Source organism: Heterocephalus glaber, unplaced genomic scaffold, assembly GCF_053883595.1.
Source record: "Heterocephalus glaber isolate CG9 unplaced genomic scaffold, H.glaber_assembly_v1.0 deba00001457, whole genome shotgun sequence".
Lineage (NCBI taxonomy): Eukaryota > Metazoa > Chordata > Mammalia > Rodentia > Bathyergidae > Heterocephalus > Heterocephalus glaber.
Genome location: NW_028258305.1, coordinates 21,710,581 through 21,728,224, shown reverse-complemented (window position 1 = coordinate 21,728,224; position 17,644 = coordinate 21,710,581). Strand labels below are relative to the sequence as shown.

Sequence of the window (17,644 nt, the reverse complement as noted above, 5' to 3'; positions counted from 1 at the left end):
GATATAGTAAACAGGGAACAACTATACTCAATGTTTCTTTCATCATTTAAAAGGTGGTTTTACGCCTGCCTCGAAAGCAGAAGGTCCCGAATTCGATCCCCAGCACAAAATAAATAAAAGGTGGTTTTAAAGAAACCAAACCAAACCTGTTAACCACTTCTGAGTACCTCAAAGAGAAAGCAATGACAGAAATCAAGCAAAAACTGAAACAAGGCTTAGTCACTGCCAATCTATTCCAAAGCACTTTTTGTATAACATGTAGGGTAGGCAAAGCTGAAAATTCTCCTGTCTCCTTTGTGTTGATGAATAAAAAAGTACAGTAAGTGAAATACTAAGAAATAAGAGGTAAAACCATGGTGATCTTCCTGTCAAAAAGATGTGGATTTTATTTTGAACGCACAAAATTTATTGCATGACTGAAGTCAACATGGACACATACATGACAAAGTTGAAAAATTTATTAAATGGTAGGAAACATGTAACCACCTACCTGACAATGACTCAACTGTAGACTCACAGGTTTTAAATTCTTTCATTTAAACCTTTTGAAGGAAGTTTCACCCTCATTCAAAAGCAAAATACAACCTTGAATAGTAAAAAATTCATTTGGATTATACCATGGAAAAACCAATTCCATATTTTACCTTCAAACATTTGACTTCCAACAGTAATTAAAGGAGTCAGATTCAGAGCAACAGTTGGGTAAATTGTAATTTTTTTATTGGAAAACAAATATACAACTTGGAATGGATTTGAGGCAAATTGTGCCATAAGCAGATTTTTTTTTAAGTGGCTAAACAAAGTTTAAAAAGCAAGTAACAATAAAAGAAAATGTTTCTGGTACAAGACCCGCAGTACAAAAAAATAGTGTACGAGTACCTGGATAATACACCCGTTTTGCAATAGTGCAACTTTTAAGTACATATTGTTGACCATAGTCCACGCAGAGTTACAACTCCACACTTCAACAACAACATGCTGACAATTCCTAAGAAAACTACTTTAAAAAAGGCATAACCCAGATGTTCCCTCATTTGACCAACTCCATCTAAGTTCAGATGTGCAGAAGGGCTTAGATATATCCAGAGTAAGCCACATGCAACATGTGTTACTTGATCAATTTTCTAAAATAAGGTTTTAGGACAATGACAGTAAGATAAGGGAAGAAAACATGGAGGAATGAAGTCCTAATTACTATACATGCATATTTTTTGGACAGTAGGGGGAAACCTTTTACAGATAAGTTACAAACAAAGAAAAGGCAAATAAACAATTTTGTACAAGAAATTTAACACATTCTGTACAATGTCTTCACTTTGCTGTCATCATTTGTACAAACTCTGAAAAAGAGAAAATTTAGTTAATGGCGAAAGCTGGACAAATAATATTTACTCATTACTGGACAGTCTATATACCCTTTCATTCAGAATATAAAGTACAGAAGAAAGCTTATTTACTGCTAAGGTGGGAAATTTATAAACTTCAATTATTCAGGATTATTAATGTGTACGCCAAATTAATATTTTGGATAAGCCATGATAAAAGTAGCATTCATGGCTCTTAGTTTAGATTTACATTTGAAGTCTGTGTTGCTACTCAATATTGTAAGAGTGCAATAACTAGGCTTACTTTTTTGAATGTTAAACATTATGCTACTTTCTAAATTGAGTAGTTACATCATGAAAAATACAAGTGAAAGCGTTAAGTAAAGCTTTCCCTGGAAATCCTTTCAATTCCTGAAGTTTCTATATCCTGAAATAGTCATTCCCAAGTTTATAGTCACATATGGTACATGGAATTCAAGCATATTCAAACAGTTTCAGATTAAAACCAATTACAGGGGGAAAAAAAAGAATCCAGTGTAGACACTCAGTCTCTTCATTTTAGGGAATTCAGTGCCTATTCAGGCTCATTCTGAATAGCAATAGGTTAGGTAAACATTTACTATGTTAGCGACCTAATTTTGAGAAGGAAAGGTCACCAATTTTGACCTGAGATACCTAACAAGTACTTTTTTTTTTGATACCAGGTATTGAACTCAGAACCTTGCACTTGTAAGGCAGGCACAGTACTACTCAGCTAAATCCCTGGCCCTCCTAACAAGTCCTTTTAACTTAAAAAAAAAAAAAAAAAAAAAAAAAAAAAATCTGAGCATAAAATAAAGGAGTAAGAGTTGAGGGGAAAAAAAAAAGAGGTGACTTACCTTCATAGTTTACTTGACCATCACCATCGATATCTGCTTCCCTGATCATTTCATCAACCTCTTCATCTGTTAACTTTTCTCCAAGGTTTGTCATCACATGGCGAAGCTCAGCTGCACTAATATAACCATTGCCATCCTAGAGAAAAGTTTAGTATATCTAAAATTAAGAGTTGCAATGACAATTTAAGAAATTTAAATCTCACACTTGAGAGAAATACACACTTCATAGATTTGCTGGAGTTTGTATAGATTTTCTAAACAGCTGATCTATAAAGTGTCAGTAAGCAGGATGTCCCTATTCATTAGTTCCAAAATCACGATACCTCTTTGCCAGAAGATTATCGCAATACATGTTATTAGAAAGTCTAAGTTCATACTGAATTCTTTTTTTTTTTTTGGTACCGGGGATCAAACTCTGGTCCTTGAACTCGTGCAGCAGGCAGCGAAACCACTGAGCTAAATCCCCGGCCCCTAAGTTCATACTGAATTCTTAAAAGCTTTTCTTTGACACAAATCATCAGAGGCACAAGTCTCAAGGGGTAGAGGGCCCTGATAGCTTTCCTTCAACCTCAAAATTTTAAGACAGTCCTTTTAATACCTACCTTATCAAACACACGGAATGCTTCTCTAATTTCTTCCTCACTGTCTGTGTCTTTCATTTTTCTTGCCATCATTGTCAGAAATTCAGGGAAGTCAATTGTACCATTACCTGAAATCATTTAGTTGAAACATTAAGTAGATTGTAAATACTTCTTCAAGCAATCCCACTCCCTGAAATTGAAGACTTACCATCAGCATCTACTTCATTAATCATGTCCTGTAACTCTGCTTCTGTGGGATTCTGCCCAAGAGATCTCATTACAGTTCCCAATTCCTTTGTTGTTATAGTTCCATCACCATCCTTGTCAAATAGTGAAAAAGCTTCTTTGAATTCTGTTTGAAAGACCACAATCCAAATACATGTTAACAATAAAAAATTCCCAAATGAAATGTACATAACTAAGAAAGCAAGATATTTAATGGAGGTAACTGAAATGAGATTTTGATTTCTAACAAATCAGAAAACCTCATGAAAATATTTCAAACATCTGTCCAATCATACTAGTTTATTCTCTAAGCTACCAGCGAGTTTTACATGTAAAATCTCTCAGGGAAATCACAACTAGTTTAGATAAAAGTAAAATTATTCTAGGTTGAAAGAGGAAATGCCTCAAATCCTCAAATGACTAGCTTGTCTGTTTTCCAATGAAGCTACTCTGTGTAATGTACTTCAAAACTATGGATCTAATTTCACAATAGAAAAATGATACTAAATACTACATACTTTTATAGAGTAATAATTCTGTTTACCTGCATTATGCTTAGTATTAACTGCAAAGGTTAAAACAATATATAAAATCAATAACCTATTAAATTCAAACCAAAATACTTTAAACTTACTGTCCAATTTAGAAAGACAAGGGGCTATCATCAATAGTCTATACAAATTAACAAAATTGGTCGGGCCGGGGATTTAGCTCAGTGGTTTCTCCACCTGCTGTGCAAGTGCAAGGACCCGAGTTGGATCCCCAGTACCAAACCAAACAAAATTGGTTAATCAAGATAAGTTTTAGCGAGGTGCTGCATTTCTAAGAACAAAGAAAATTTAGATCTTTTTTCAGAACACGAAACTCTAAGCTTGTAATAGAGTGAAATATATTATTCCTTAAGGTCTTCTTTGATATTTCATTACTTCTAACTCAGCACCAGATCTGAAAACCTGGTAGAGCCAACACTCCATACTACCTGGCTTTGACATTTATTTTCAGATAGAAAAACTAAGAGATTAAACTTTGTACAAGAGTACACCAATGAGTTAATAGCAAAGCTATTATTTTCCCAAAAAGGTACTTTCTAACTAAAGAGACTATTATATCCTATCCGCAAACAAATATCAAAGCAGTTCCGAAGTTCACTGGCCCATTAAACTTTCCTAACATATCTATCCAGTTGAAAACATGCTTAAGCATCTTCTCTAACAGTTCAAGGTCATTTATTCCCTGTCTATCCTTTTTTTTTTAGGGAGTCAAACTTGTAGCTTTCTTTTGACAGTGCTAGTCAATTTCACTCCCAAAAATTCAAAGAAGCCTAAAGCTATTTCAATCAAATTGATCCACTCCGAGATAAAGAACTGACTCACAACAAAATCTTTAAGATTCCCTAACTCCCTGTTAGTCAATTCACAAAATAATACCAGCTCTAAGAATTTCCAGTCCCAATGTCTCATAGCAAGAAAGGTCTCAAATTGGACAGCTTCCAGGAAAGCTCATTACCCTCTGGTAACTTTCTCACCGTCCTTCTCAATTCTTTATTCCATTTATTTTGTTACAATATTATTGTTGTCTTTCATCTTTAGAGAACTGGGAAGGAAGAAAGTGATTACAGTCAAAGAAAGCACTTTCTTCCCATCATTTATCAGACTAGAACTATCCTTCAAATTCTATCTTTGCCCTTTCCTCTATTACACAAAATACCCACTGGGCCAGCAACCACTTATACATCTACATGTCAGCATTCCCTGTCTATCCTTGATCCAATTCACAACACTTTCTAGATCTTATTAGTCATACCTTGGTGCTCTGCTTTGCAATTTTTAGTATTCAATAAATTTCAATGTGAAAATTTTGTCTGGCACTCCATCATCTGTTTGATAATCAGCATGCAAGCTAGAACATGAATGTGGTTTCAACTGCACCATATGACTTTCTATCCTCTACAGCCAAAACAATTAGATTGATACTCATCACCTTCTGTCATCTCACCTCCTAGAACCGATTAACAATGAGTGCCAAAATACCACTGTATCTCAACTACTCTACTGAGTTTGCCCATTAACATATAAGTATCTTTGACTCCTAGCCTAAACTAACCTTACGTACCTGCCCTTATCTTTCACCAAATTATGGAGAGTACCACTACTCTTTCAATTCATTATTAAAACCACTGTATCAACTCATCAACTGAGCATGCTAAATTCAACAATAACCACCTAATTGTCTACAATCCCTCCAGTAACTTTCAGTATTTCGCCAAGTGGCATAGAAACTAAAGTAGGCTTTGGAACTTGACTTCCTGCTTCAAACCATCTCAGCCCTGCTACTTAGTAGCAATGTAAACATGGAGGGACTTTCCTGCCCTCAATTTTATTTTTGTTAAGTGAGGGTAGCTGTACCTACTTCCCAAGTTTAAGAATACTTGTAACTGAGCAAGGTGACAGATGCCTGTAAATTCCAGCTACTTGGGAGGCTAAGGGAAGAGGATGGCAAGTTTGAGATCAACTAGGCAACTTACTGAGACTGTCTCAAAAACAATTTTAAAGTCTGAACACAGAATTCCATACTCAACCTTAAGGACACAAAACCCAAGGCATCACTTTAATTTCTCTCATGACTAAACCTGTGGACAAGTTTTGTTGAATTCTACCAAATACTGCCTGCTAGCTAGGCATGGTGGCCCATACGTGCAAGCCCAGCACTCTGGGCAAGAGGAAGAAGATCAAGTTCAAGCTCAGCATGAGCAACTGGGGTAGGGGGGAGGTAGCTAGGGTGTAGCTCAGCATGAAGGCCCCAAGTTCAATCTTTCAGTACCTATATAAACAATACTGCCTACAGTACTACTTAGGAGGATAAGACAGAAGGATCACCAAGTTCAAGGCCAGCCTAGGCAATTCAGTGAGACCATGTCTCAAAAAAGAGTAAATGGATTGGGGATGTAGCTCAGTGCTAGCCTGGGTTCAAGCTCCCCAGTACCCCAATGAAATAAAAAATACTGCTTGATTCTTTTACCTCTAAAACCAGTATTTTTGGTTCAAGGGCCAATCATCTTTTATCTGGACTATTGTAATTACCTAACTCAGTTCTTTAAAATTACCCACAACTCCTGGAGTCCTATTACCATTTCAGATCACCACATTACTTACTCTCTTCTAAAATATTTTAATTGCTTAGCTTTATTTAGATTAGGTACCTCACTAGTTTATAGTACCTAGCTTGCTGCATTCAACAAGCATTGTTGTATGTAGCATTTTTCCATTCCATTTAAACATTACTTATTTCAGAAAAAATGATCTATATCGATCAGAAGCTTAGTTTTAGCTTGATTTTATGAAATATATAATGGAAACTAACATCAAAAGATCAGCAAGTTCCTACTTATAAACAGGATTTTATGAAGACATTTTCATTTTACTAAGTTTATTTTTTTAACATGATGTACAAATTGTGTAGAAACACTATTAAGAGTTCAGACACACAGCACATACTTACTATCTAATACTTTGCATGTTCGTGTTCTAAATTTCAGTATTTCAGTTAAGTTTTAAAATCTAATTATTCTTAAAATGTTTGAAGTGAAAATCCAAAAATAAAACATTGTACATGGTATACCTATTTGTGCATAAAAAGAAATGTTTATTTTAAAGGACAAGGTTTGTATCAAATTTCAACATGTACCTTACACACTGAAGAAATATCTATAAAAAAATCCTTGCATGGGCCGGGGATTTAGCTCAGTGGTTTGGCCGCCTGCCGTGCAAGCAACAAGGACCCAAGTTTAATCCCCGGTACCAAAAAAAAAAAAAAAAAAAAAATCCTTGCAGAATCTCAGAGCACAATTTACATTCACCTGCCTTACAGAACTAGCATATTAATTCTAAACATTAATTCCTAGAAATGACCCGAAATATAAAGCCAGAAGTTAAAATGTAAACACAATAAAAACAGGTCCTAAATGTCAGACAGCTATCCTTTATGTACTTTTAATTGTACTAAGACCTCCCAAAATTCATTCCAGCTATCCCTAAATAGAAATTTTCAGAAATGCCACATATATTTACTTGAGTTTTATTTATTCATTAGCAACCCCAGGATTCTTTCCTAATTACATAACCTGTTTTAATTAAAGTATAAGTTTATCATGAAACAACTGCAACAAAACAATCAAATGCTTATTTACTGAGTAAATTTGGTACTTTTATAAAATTTTGACCTTATGTTGGCAACAGATTTAAAACAAAAAATTCTCATATAATTTTCCTATCAGTCCTTTGAATGTCAAATACCAACAACTGAAATGGCAAACTCATAAAAAAAAAAAAAATTAACTTGCTGTGATGTCATACTTGCCTGAAGTGCTTGCTCTTTAAGAAGAATATAGACAATTCTAGTTAACTTTATTTTTTTTCTAGACCAAGTTATTTGCTGCTAGAATTTCTAAACAAATCTATAATTTACATGATAAAAATAGCTTCAGAAGTACCACAGCAGAGCCAGGTGTGTTGGTGCATGCCTGTAATCCCAGCACTTGGGAGGCTGATGCAAGAGGATTGCTGCAAGTTCAAGGCCAGCCTCAACTACAAACCCTAAAGTACCATAGTATATATACTCAAGTTTGCATTATAAATATGAAACTTGTTAGTGTTTTTTCTGGAACAACAAGTAGATCTTAGACTCTTAAGATGTTATGAGTCAAGCTAAACAAGAAGTCTGTCTCAAAACAAAGATGTTAAAACACCTTGCCCTTCATCTCAAAAGCAGACACTTTCAGAGGAAGGGACTTTTAAGAAGGCAGAATTTGCAAGATAGGGTAGTAGCATTCTGTGACATCTTTTTTCACACTCAAGAGAATGGAATTTACCTATTGAAGACATATATTTATTCAGTGCTTACTATGTGGTGGGAACAAAAAAGTCCCTGATTGCACATGACTTTTAGTTACGCATAAGTTTTTATTCCTCTAAAAGTTCACTACAATACCTAGGTCCAAGGAATAGCTTACAGAAGTCTTGTGCAGGAAAAGACAGAATAGGGAGACAGTTAAGAGCAGATTTTTCTTCTAATCCTCCTGGAAACCTAGTTTTATGATGGAAGGAAGTCAATGAAAAAAATTTATCCTAAAGAAGATTCTGATGAACTCTATTAAAAATGCTATCAGCAGATGTACAGTTATTACTATGTTATGTAACTGAAAGGTCTTCTTACTAATCATGTTATATCTATAAAGTGTGGATCATCATATTCTTATTTAATAAAACAAGAAAAAAAAAAGCTACCAGTCACTGAAGACTGGATCCTTCATAGTTAACACAAACTTTTACAAAAGACAAATTAAACTGGGTGTGGTGGTGCACATCTGTAACCCTAGCACTCAGGTGGCTAAAGCAGAATTGTCATGAGTTCAAGGCCAGCCTCAACTACATAATGAGACCTTGTCTCAAACCAGGAGTCTCCCTGAGTAATACCTTTTCTACCCTAAAGTGATTATTCTGTGTTGTGTCCAAAGGGACAAGCACCTGGCTGGAAAAACTGAGACATTTAAAGCAAGTATATTACAAAACATCAGAATTTAAAACTATTAAAAAAATTTAAATTTTAAACTATTAAAACTAGTCCAAGCTAGTTCCTTAAGGAAATACAACTATATAAGAAAAATGCGTATTACTGATACATTTAAAATGGTATAAAAAAAACGGTATAGGACATGCATGATGGTGTACAACTGCCTCAACTGGGAAGTTTGAGGCAGGAGCATGAGATTAGCTGGAGCAATTTAAGCAAGACCCTGTCTCAAAATAAATAAAGGGTGGTGATGTAGTTCAGTGGCAGAGTACTTGCCTAGTACGTGGGAAGCCCTGGATTCAAATCCCAGCAACACAAATGAATACATAAAATAGTACAGCTATAACATGTGTGAGACCCTGGGTTGATCTCTAGCACTCCAAAAGATAAGCAAATAAAATGGTGTAACTAAACAGTCTGCTCGAATGTTTTAACACACTCAAAACACATGATTTACCAACATTAGAAAGTATATCCAACGTTTAACTCAAATTATACAATAAGTAGTAAAAGTAAAACCTGTGTAAATTTGGTCCTTAATTCTAATAGCTTATTAATCATTTAATAGTGTTTGTGATGAATATTTGAGGAGACTAGCCCCCAAGTTTCTGTATATTTATGGGGGAGGAAGTCTTGCTTTAAATGAGCAATATAGATGAATTCCAATGAGGTGTCAAAAACATTTGAGTGCTTTCTGAGGTCTTAAACTTCTCACTCAAAAAACTGGCAGTTCAATTGCTCAGTGTTTGTGCTAACTAAAGTCTAATAGAGGGCCAGGGATTTAGCTCAGTGGCACCGCACCTGCCTTGCAAGCGTAAGGTCCTGAGTTTGATTTCTGGTACCAAAACCAAAAAAACAAAAACGTCTAATGGAAACAAAAGAATAGTCTGAAAAGCATTGTGACATCTCCAAATATCAGAGTAAAATCAAAAGCATTCATTAATAATGTTTAAATGGTACAGCATAAAGACAGCCTACCAGATTTTAATTTTTACAAATTTCAATAGCAAACCAAGAGAAGACAATATGTAAGAAGTTTCATTCAACAGTTACCACTGCTTCTAAGTCAAAACTCAAAATGTCAGTACAGTTACATTTAAGTTTTTCTACAGAGAAACAGTTTTTGCCCAACTGATAAAACAGACTGAATATTCCTTATTTGAAATGCTTGGAACCAAAGTCTTTTAGACCTCAAAATATCTGTACATATCTAGAGGATTAGGACCCAAGTCCAAAAACAAAATTCATTTACATCTCCTATACACCTTATACACATCAACTGAAGGTAACTTTATACACGGGTTAAGTGCACCTGAGTATTTTCACTGCCAACTATCACAAAGTCAGGTGTGGAATTTTACACTGATGGTGTTATGTCAGCACTCACAGTTCTGGATCCTGGAGTATTTCAGATTAGGGATATCAAACTGTGTACATACAATTTGAAACTTAAAATACTAGCTACATAAGTCAGTGTAAATTCAATGTTCATTTTCTGATTGGACAGTTCAAGTTACTTAACCCTCTTCTTGTGAACACCAGTTGGGAGGTGTCGCTATTAACAAACTCATAATTCTTGTTTTTTTCCCCTAAACTTTTTAATGACAAACTTACCATATTAATAATTTTTTCTTTTCTTTTTCTTTTTTTTTTTTTTTTTGAGGCAGGGTCTCACTATGTAGCCAGGGTGGCCTTGACCTCACAGTGATCCTCCTGCCTCAGCCTCCCAAGTGCTGGGATTACAGGCATGCGCCACCACGCCCAGCAATAATTTCTAAGTGAATAGTGCACAGCATAAAGATATGCATACTGTTACACAACTATCACTACTATCCATTTCTGTAACTTTTTGATCTTGTAAAACTGACAACTTTGTAGGCATTAATAACTCCCACTCTACTCATTCCAGCCCCTGCCACCTACCATTCTGTTTTCTGTTTCTGTGATTTTCATCTACTCTATACCTCATATCTGGAAATACACAATATTTGTCATTTGTGACTGACCTATTTCACTTAGTATAGGATGTGTACAATGTGGTGGCACATGCCTGTAATTCCAGCACTCAGGAGGCTGAGGCAGGAGTATTGCCACAAGTTTAAGGCCAGCCTGGGCTACACAATGAGCTCAAGACCAGCCTGAACCACACAGCAAGACCTTGTCTCATAAAACAACACAAAACCAAAAAAAAATCCAAAAAACAAAAAATTTATTTCGCTTAGCATAACATCCTTACTAAAACCACTGTGATTGTTGGTGGAAATGTAAAATGGCAGAGGCACTATAGAACAGCATGGTGGCTCTGCCAAAAAAACCCCACAAAAAACAAAACTTCCATATAATCCAGGAAACCTACCCAAAATAACTCAAAAGAGGGTTTCAAAGAAATATCTGTACACTCATGTTCATAGCTGCATTATTCACTAAAGCCAAAATGTGGGAGCAGCTCAGATGTTTGATGAATGACAAATGAATATGTAAAATGTTGTACACACACATACTGGAATATAATTCAGTCTTTAAAAGAAAATTTTCAGAATTCATGTTTTATAATGCAGTCTTCAAAACTAAAACAAAAATCACCACACCATACCCTCCAATATGACCTCATAAGACTAAAATATACGTCTTTAATTACAGTTGCCCCAGCATCTTTCACAGGGTAGTGTCACTTGCCAAAGGAGGTTGTATCACTGTTACATTATATCCATTTGTTACCACTACGACACAGATCAAATTCAATTTAATACATGTTCCTTATTTTCAGTCTGGCTATTCAATTTATAATAAAATCCAAGGGGTACAATTTGCAGAGTATTTCTCACCTGCAATCTGCTCTTCAGTCAGTTGATCAGCCTAAAAAGTGAGCAAAAAGGCAGATTAGTGATTTAGGAATGTGTAGACAAGTTACAGAACCAAGTTTTAATACTGTCAAGGTTCACAGAGTTGAATAAAAACGTTGTTTCCTTTTTCAAAGTTGGTTACCTAAATTTAATCTCCTGTAGCAGATATAAACCATTATTAGAAATTGCCACTGAATGAAAGCTAATATTTAAGAAAGCCAAACTGAAAATTACTTCCACAAATGGCTAAACACATCATTCTGACATGACAGTTAATTTCCCAAATCTAAGAGGAGAGGAGAGAAGAAAACTAGCTTTTACTACTTCTCATTTGGCAGACAAATGCAGAGAGAAATCAGGGTTTTGAACATCTGAACTACAGTCTTTACTAAATTTTAAGTCCAGTCATCCATTTTCTCTTGATATTTAAAACCCCAAAGTAAGCTCACAGCTTGATATTTTTATAGCACATGAAAAAAGGCTAGTTGGTTTTAAAAAAAAAAAATTAGGCTTAGATTAAATTAGGGCAGGTTAGGGTAGAGGAAAAAATTAACAGAGCCAAAATTAAGCACTAAAATGTCGACCCATTCAATTCGTACTGTTAAATTTGGAAGGTAAAAGATGTTTGCAAAATAGGCAAGTTCCTTTTGGCCCTCATCTTTGGATGCTTCACTGCTTATCAGTATACACATATATCCATGAAAACAACTGTTTATGTGGTACTAAGTGGGGCTGCCAAGAAAATGCCTCCTTTCTAAAACCCTTATCAATGTGGAGACAGGTGTACCACGCTTAATCCATTCATTTCCTTAGTAGAAGAAAAACACACTGGTTTCATTTTTTTAAAATATACACCTAGGAAAGTATAAAAATCTTAAAGTGGGGCTGGGGATTTAGCTCAGTGGTTCCGCTGCCTGCCTCCCAAGCGCAAGGACCCGAGTTCGATTCCAGTACAAAAAAAAAAAGTCTTAAAAGTGAAATAGCTTCACATTTTCTCTAGGCACAACATGAAAAAAATGTGAAAAGAAACTAACTTAAAACTGAAGAGCCAACTAAGTTCAAATGCAGAAGTTTCCAAGATACAAACTATTTTTACGCCTTTACAAGTCCCAATCTTCCACTAACAAGTATTTGGTGTAAAGTCAATCAAACACAATTTTCCCTAGGAGTAAAACTTAACACTCCACTGAATCAAGTCAATGTTTACTTGGTTCTAATAGAAGCTACAGAGAATTTACTTCAAGTCTGACTGCATTTTTGTAGGACTCCATTTCTGAAATAAGGTTAACATGGCACAGTAGGGGAAAAGCATGGTGTTCTGAGTCATAGCTGGGCTAGTATCCCAGCTCTGCCACTTAACAGCTGTGTGACCTTGGAAATGTTACTCAACCTCTCACAGCCAACTTCATCTGTAATACAAAAATAACAATAACTTGCAGGGGTTGTTAGACTTTGAGAGCTTGTTTGGAGGTTCTAGCTGAGAAGTGCAGCTACTTGTACACTCTTGACAGAGGAAAGGGTCCTCTTCGACCCACTGCACAGCCTGGAGTGTGCAGCTTCGGATGGTGAGGAAGGAAGGGGACACCTGCCCAGCCAACCAGATCAACCCTGGTGATCAATGGGGTGACATGTTACAGCCAGAACACCCTCATATCCTTGCAAGGGTTGTTGGCCAGAGTGAGTGAGAAGCTAAGTAAAGGGTTAGCCTAAAGGCCAATTAATGGTACCTACAAATCAAAGAATCTACAATGTTAAATATTGACCTTACTAGCCCAATTTCCACAGTAGAAATAAACCACAATATGGAGCCCCTTTCAGAAAACCTACCATGTTCCATGTTAACTTCATTTAACCAGAGAAAACAATCTGCTCAAACTGTAACAAGATGCAACCTAGGGATACATGAGGCCGGTGAAAGCAATTTAAGACCGAGTGGAGCCAGGGATTTAGCTCTGTGGTTCTGACGCCTGCCTTGCAAGCACAAGGTCCCTAGTTTGATCCCCGGTACAAAACAAGACTAAGAGTGTAAAGCTCAGTGTGTGACAGGCACTGTTGTATGTGTGAAAGCTAAAGGAGAGAGGGCTGTGTACAGGAAGTGAGACAGTGGGGTTTGTTCTCTCAACATGTTGGGGGAAGATTTGGAGAAGACTCGGGTATACAAACAGTAACAAGGATATTAGCTAGAAAACAAGTCAATTTGAGGACCTCAAGCCAACCTGTCCAACTCTTTTACCTCTAGGGAAGCACAATCTTAGATTACAAGAATGAAATGCAAGCACAAGAGACTATGTTACTCACATTACCTGAAAGTTATTTTGCCTGGAAGGTTTTGAGATGTTTTCTGTATTACTACTTACCTTAATTTAAGGTTTAGAAATAAAACTTTTTCAGTAACATTCAGATTAAGAACTCCAAAGAGCAAGAACACAAGACTTTTCTACTACTCTTAACTTCTCCAACTACAGGCAAATATGTTTCTTCTATGGAAAGTGCCCTTTTCTTACAAGAATACTTTTGGGAAAACACAAGCTCATTAACACGTGTTTATCTCAGTAAAGGGAAGACTAATTCACTAGAGAGATGACTAGTTCTTACTCTCTTTCTCCAACTGCTGATATAATTCTTCCTGCTGCTCTTGTCACTCCAGAGAGGGCTCTCATACATTAGTATTCTCAAGTTCCACTCTAACCTACTCAAGCAGAATCAGTATTTTCGGGAACCATGGGTGATTTGTAAAGACTGACGAACACTTACTAGACTAGACTACAGGAGTGACCTGAAATGAATGCATTATGTACCTATTAAACATTTCCTAAATGGCACTATGTAGTAAGAGTTTATGTGGTGAAATGGTTTTAAAAATCTCAAGTTCTTATCAGAATAAATGTTCCAGTCCATGGGCTGGAAAGGGAACACAAACTGCTCTTCTTCATCCATTCCTATCCGTTCATCCCACCATAATGCTAGATAAAACAAAGGCTTTGTGTATGGATTTTTCCCTACAATTACAGAAACCAGAATTATTTCTTTTACCTTTATCAATTTCAGGAGAGTGAAAAAGGTATCTTAATTCTGACAGAACAACACTTACTCCATCATGAAACAAAACAGAAAACGATGAAACAAAATAACCACAAAAATTACAACCTTTATTAAAGACCTAAATACTTTGTGAAGCTAGAACTTTCTGTACTGTGATAGGGCCAAAACAAATTATTTGATTTTCTGAGTCTAATAAAAACAGATCTTGGAGTTTTTAATGAGTGCTAATCACTGAAGTGTTTTCTACCTCTCCCTGTCTTTTACTTACCACCCTGGTTTTAAGTAATCCCCCTTTGAATACATACTGACATGTGAATTCAAGGCCTGTATGAGCAACCTTACATATACAGTCTTGTCCTTTAACCCGATGAAACCCTAATTTAAAATCTGAAAGTCTTTTGTGAAGTTACCTGGGGGCAACTGTTAAAACTAATTAATGGTGTCTGTCAATCTAGTAATTTTGGTTTATGTCCTGTACTACTTTGAAGGTAAAGACACAGCGTAGTTAACTATTGTTATTTGGTTATGAGAATTTGTTTTTCCTTTTTTAGGAAAAAAATTATCCCTTAAAAATTTTAATACCCCTCCCCCATCCATTAACGACAAATGGTAACTACAAAAGCTTATCAGTGGCAAGGGACCACAAAACCATTTAGATAGAAACTATACAAATCTATTTGAATTCTTGAGTCAATGAGGAGGACGGATTAGGAAAAATTTATCCTTTATTTAGCAATTTAAAACTTACTACACAAATTGGAATGTTGATTACATGCTTATAATGTATGTCCTGTTCCGCCTTAAAAGTCCAAATTTGGCCAGCATATTCAAATTCAGGATAAAGTAATTTAAAATATCAAGATGGAAAGAAGTCCGGGGATTTAGCTCAGTGGCACCGTGCCTATCTCCCAAGCACAATGTCCTGAGTTCGATCCCTGGTCCCGCAAAACAACAACAACAAAGATGGAAAGAATCCATCCCATCTAAATGAATGCTAGTTTTAGCCAAGGTGAACTCTCCCCACACCCTTGCAGGCTGGAGGTTTCACTTGGCAAGGGTTCTCAACTGCTGTTCAAGGTGTCACCTTGCCTCCTGGACACACCCATCTCTAACTACTTGGCAGAAGGTATCACAAAGTAAGTACTGGAAATTATCGCCCTCGTTAATTCTCTTTTTTACAGGAAAAAGTCTCCAGTATTGACAGAAAATTACTTTCTAAAATTCCCACTCTTCTACCACTAAAGTATTTGATAACCAGTATCGCATAAATGAATTGTACGTTAAGGTCAGTTGGCAACTTCAAGGAAATAGTCATTTCCAAGGAATGATGTTGTGTGGCAATGGTTCTGTAACACTGCATGTGAATACTGAAGGATAGACCGCGCACGCGGCCCCTTTCACAGGCAGCCATCCAACTGGTACAGGAAGGCAAGACCGACTTTCACACCAGGACGGCAGTCACTCTGGAACTTGCACTAGCTCGGTGGCGAATGGGAAACGCCTTTCCTACTCCAGCTGGAGTCGACTGCTTTCCCTAACAAGATGTGTATTTCGAGGATGCGGCCGAATTCACACTTAAAGCTCAATTCCTTCATTGTCAAAGCCGGCTATATTTAAAAGTTTGGATTTTTTTTTACGTTTCAGCTGGATGGCGGAAGACCGCCCCAGATGGACTAGAAGGGAAAGACGAGGTGGCCCGCGGGGGATGGGAAGCTACCGCGGCCCCCTCCCCCGTCCCTCCTGCAGGCGGGCACCGCAGTCCCGCAGGTGCCAGCGCCGCTGCTGGGGCGCGAGCCGGACCCCGGCAGCGGCTCCGGGTCCCGCGCCCGCCCCGCCCCCACCGGCCGCTCCCTGTGCCGCGCGGCCCCCGCCGCCCGCCTGCCCCCCAGACTCCGCACGAGACGGGCGCGGACTAACGGCGGGAAAGAGCGGACAAAGGCGCTTCCTGGCGCCCGCCCTAACCGTCCGCCGGGGTTTGAATCGGCCCCCGGGCTGGCCTTTCCGGACCCCCGACGATGGCACCCTGCGCGCCCTCTCCCTGCCCCCCAAGCGTCAGCCTGCCCCGCACCCCAGAGCGATCCTCCCCCAGCTGAGCCCCGGAGGACTCTCATGGCCGCGGCGGCAGCGCGCCCAGCCCGACCCACTACAGGAAGCCCCCTGAGGAGAATGGGGGTAGGGGAGCACCTGCGACACCGTCACAGGGGCCGCCCAGCCTCTTTTGCGCCATCCCTCTGCCGCAGACTACTCTTTGAAAGAGTAAGGGAAGCGAGTTCCCCTTCTCTAGTCAATTCCCTTCAGCCTCTTTTCCCCACTGGCGAGCGCCGGCAGCTTAGCGACGCACTCACCATGCTGCAGGCGCTACCGGTTTCCGAGACGCAAACACACAACCTCTCAGCTTGTTCGCTCCACTCGGACTAATTCTCCTCCTCCGCCCCCAGCAGCTCATAAACACCTCCCTCCGCCAGATCCCTCCGCCGCGTCCCACATAACGGACCATCATAAATGAGTTCCGACCAGCCCCCTCCTCTCAAACTCTCCTCGAGACTCCTTTATCCACGGTTCCTTGGTCGACAAGGCATGAGATAAAGGGAAAGGGAGAACGGATGACGTAAGTGGGCTTCATTCCCCATAGGGCCATTAAAAGGCCCGTAGAATCGTGCCTGAGGAGCGCTACTTTGCGGCGCGGAGGAGCATCGCGGAAGGACCATGTGCCGCGCTAATCTTTGATGCGGCATGTGATTGGCTGGTTCATACCTGCAATGCGTCACTCGAATCGCAGCCGCCGCCGGGACGCGGTGCGGCTTTTGCCGTTGCTGCGCGCGCCTCGCTGTCCTGGCAACTGCGCCAGGAGGCAGAGTTTCCCGCTTTGCGCTTGAGTCCCCCCCCCCCCCCGCCGCTCTCAGAGCGACGCTTTCCCGCTCCTTGTGAGGGGTAGACGAAAACACCTTAAGTCAGTAAAGAAAAAGGGGAAAGACCCCGGTGAACACTTATCCCACGCCCTGCTTCTCAGCCTAGTGCCACGGCCTCGTAGAGGCCACACGTTTGCCATTTCACTTCCTCACAGAACCCAGGGAATTCTGGATAGGGACAAATGCAACTACTCAGCTGATCTGAAAGGGTCTTCCCTTCCGCTTCGCTTTCTTTGCCAATAGTAATTTATCAGAAAGTCGCCAAAACCCACA

The 17,644-nt window shown here is 38.6% G+C and overlaps 1 protein-coding gene across 1 annotated transcript; it reads right to left on the bottom strand.

The window, feature by feature from the left end:
- Window positions 1-698: 698 nt before the first annotated feature.
- Calm2 (calmodulin 2) lies at window positions 699-16,958 on the bottom strand. Its single transcript, XM_004839404.4, has 6 exons — window positions 16,808-16,958; window positions 11,403-11,433; window positions 2,993-3,136; window positions 2,806-2,912; window positions 2,204-2,339; window positions 699-1,340 (listed from the first exon to the last, which is right to left on the bottom strand). The coding sequence occupies exons 1-6, from the start codon at window positions 16,808-16,810 to the stop codon at window positions 1,312-1,314; spliced, it is 450 nt and encodes a 149-aa protein (XP_004839461.1). The 5' UTR covers window positions 16,811-16,958; the 3' UTR covers window positions 699-1,311.
- Between the last annotated feature and the right edge of the window lie 686 nt (window positions 16,959-17,644).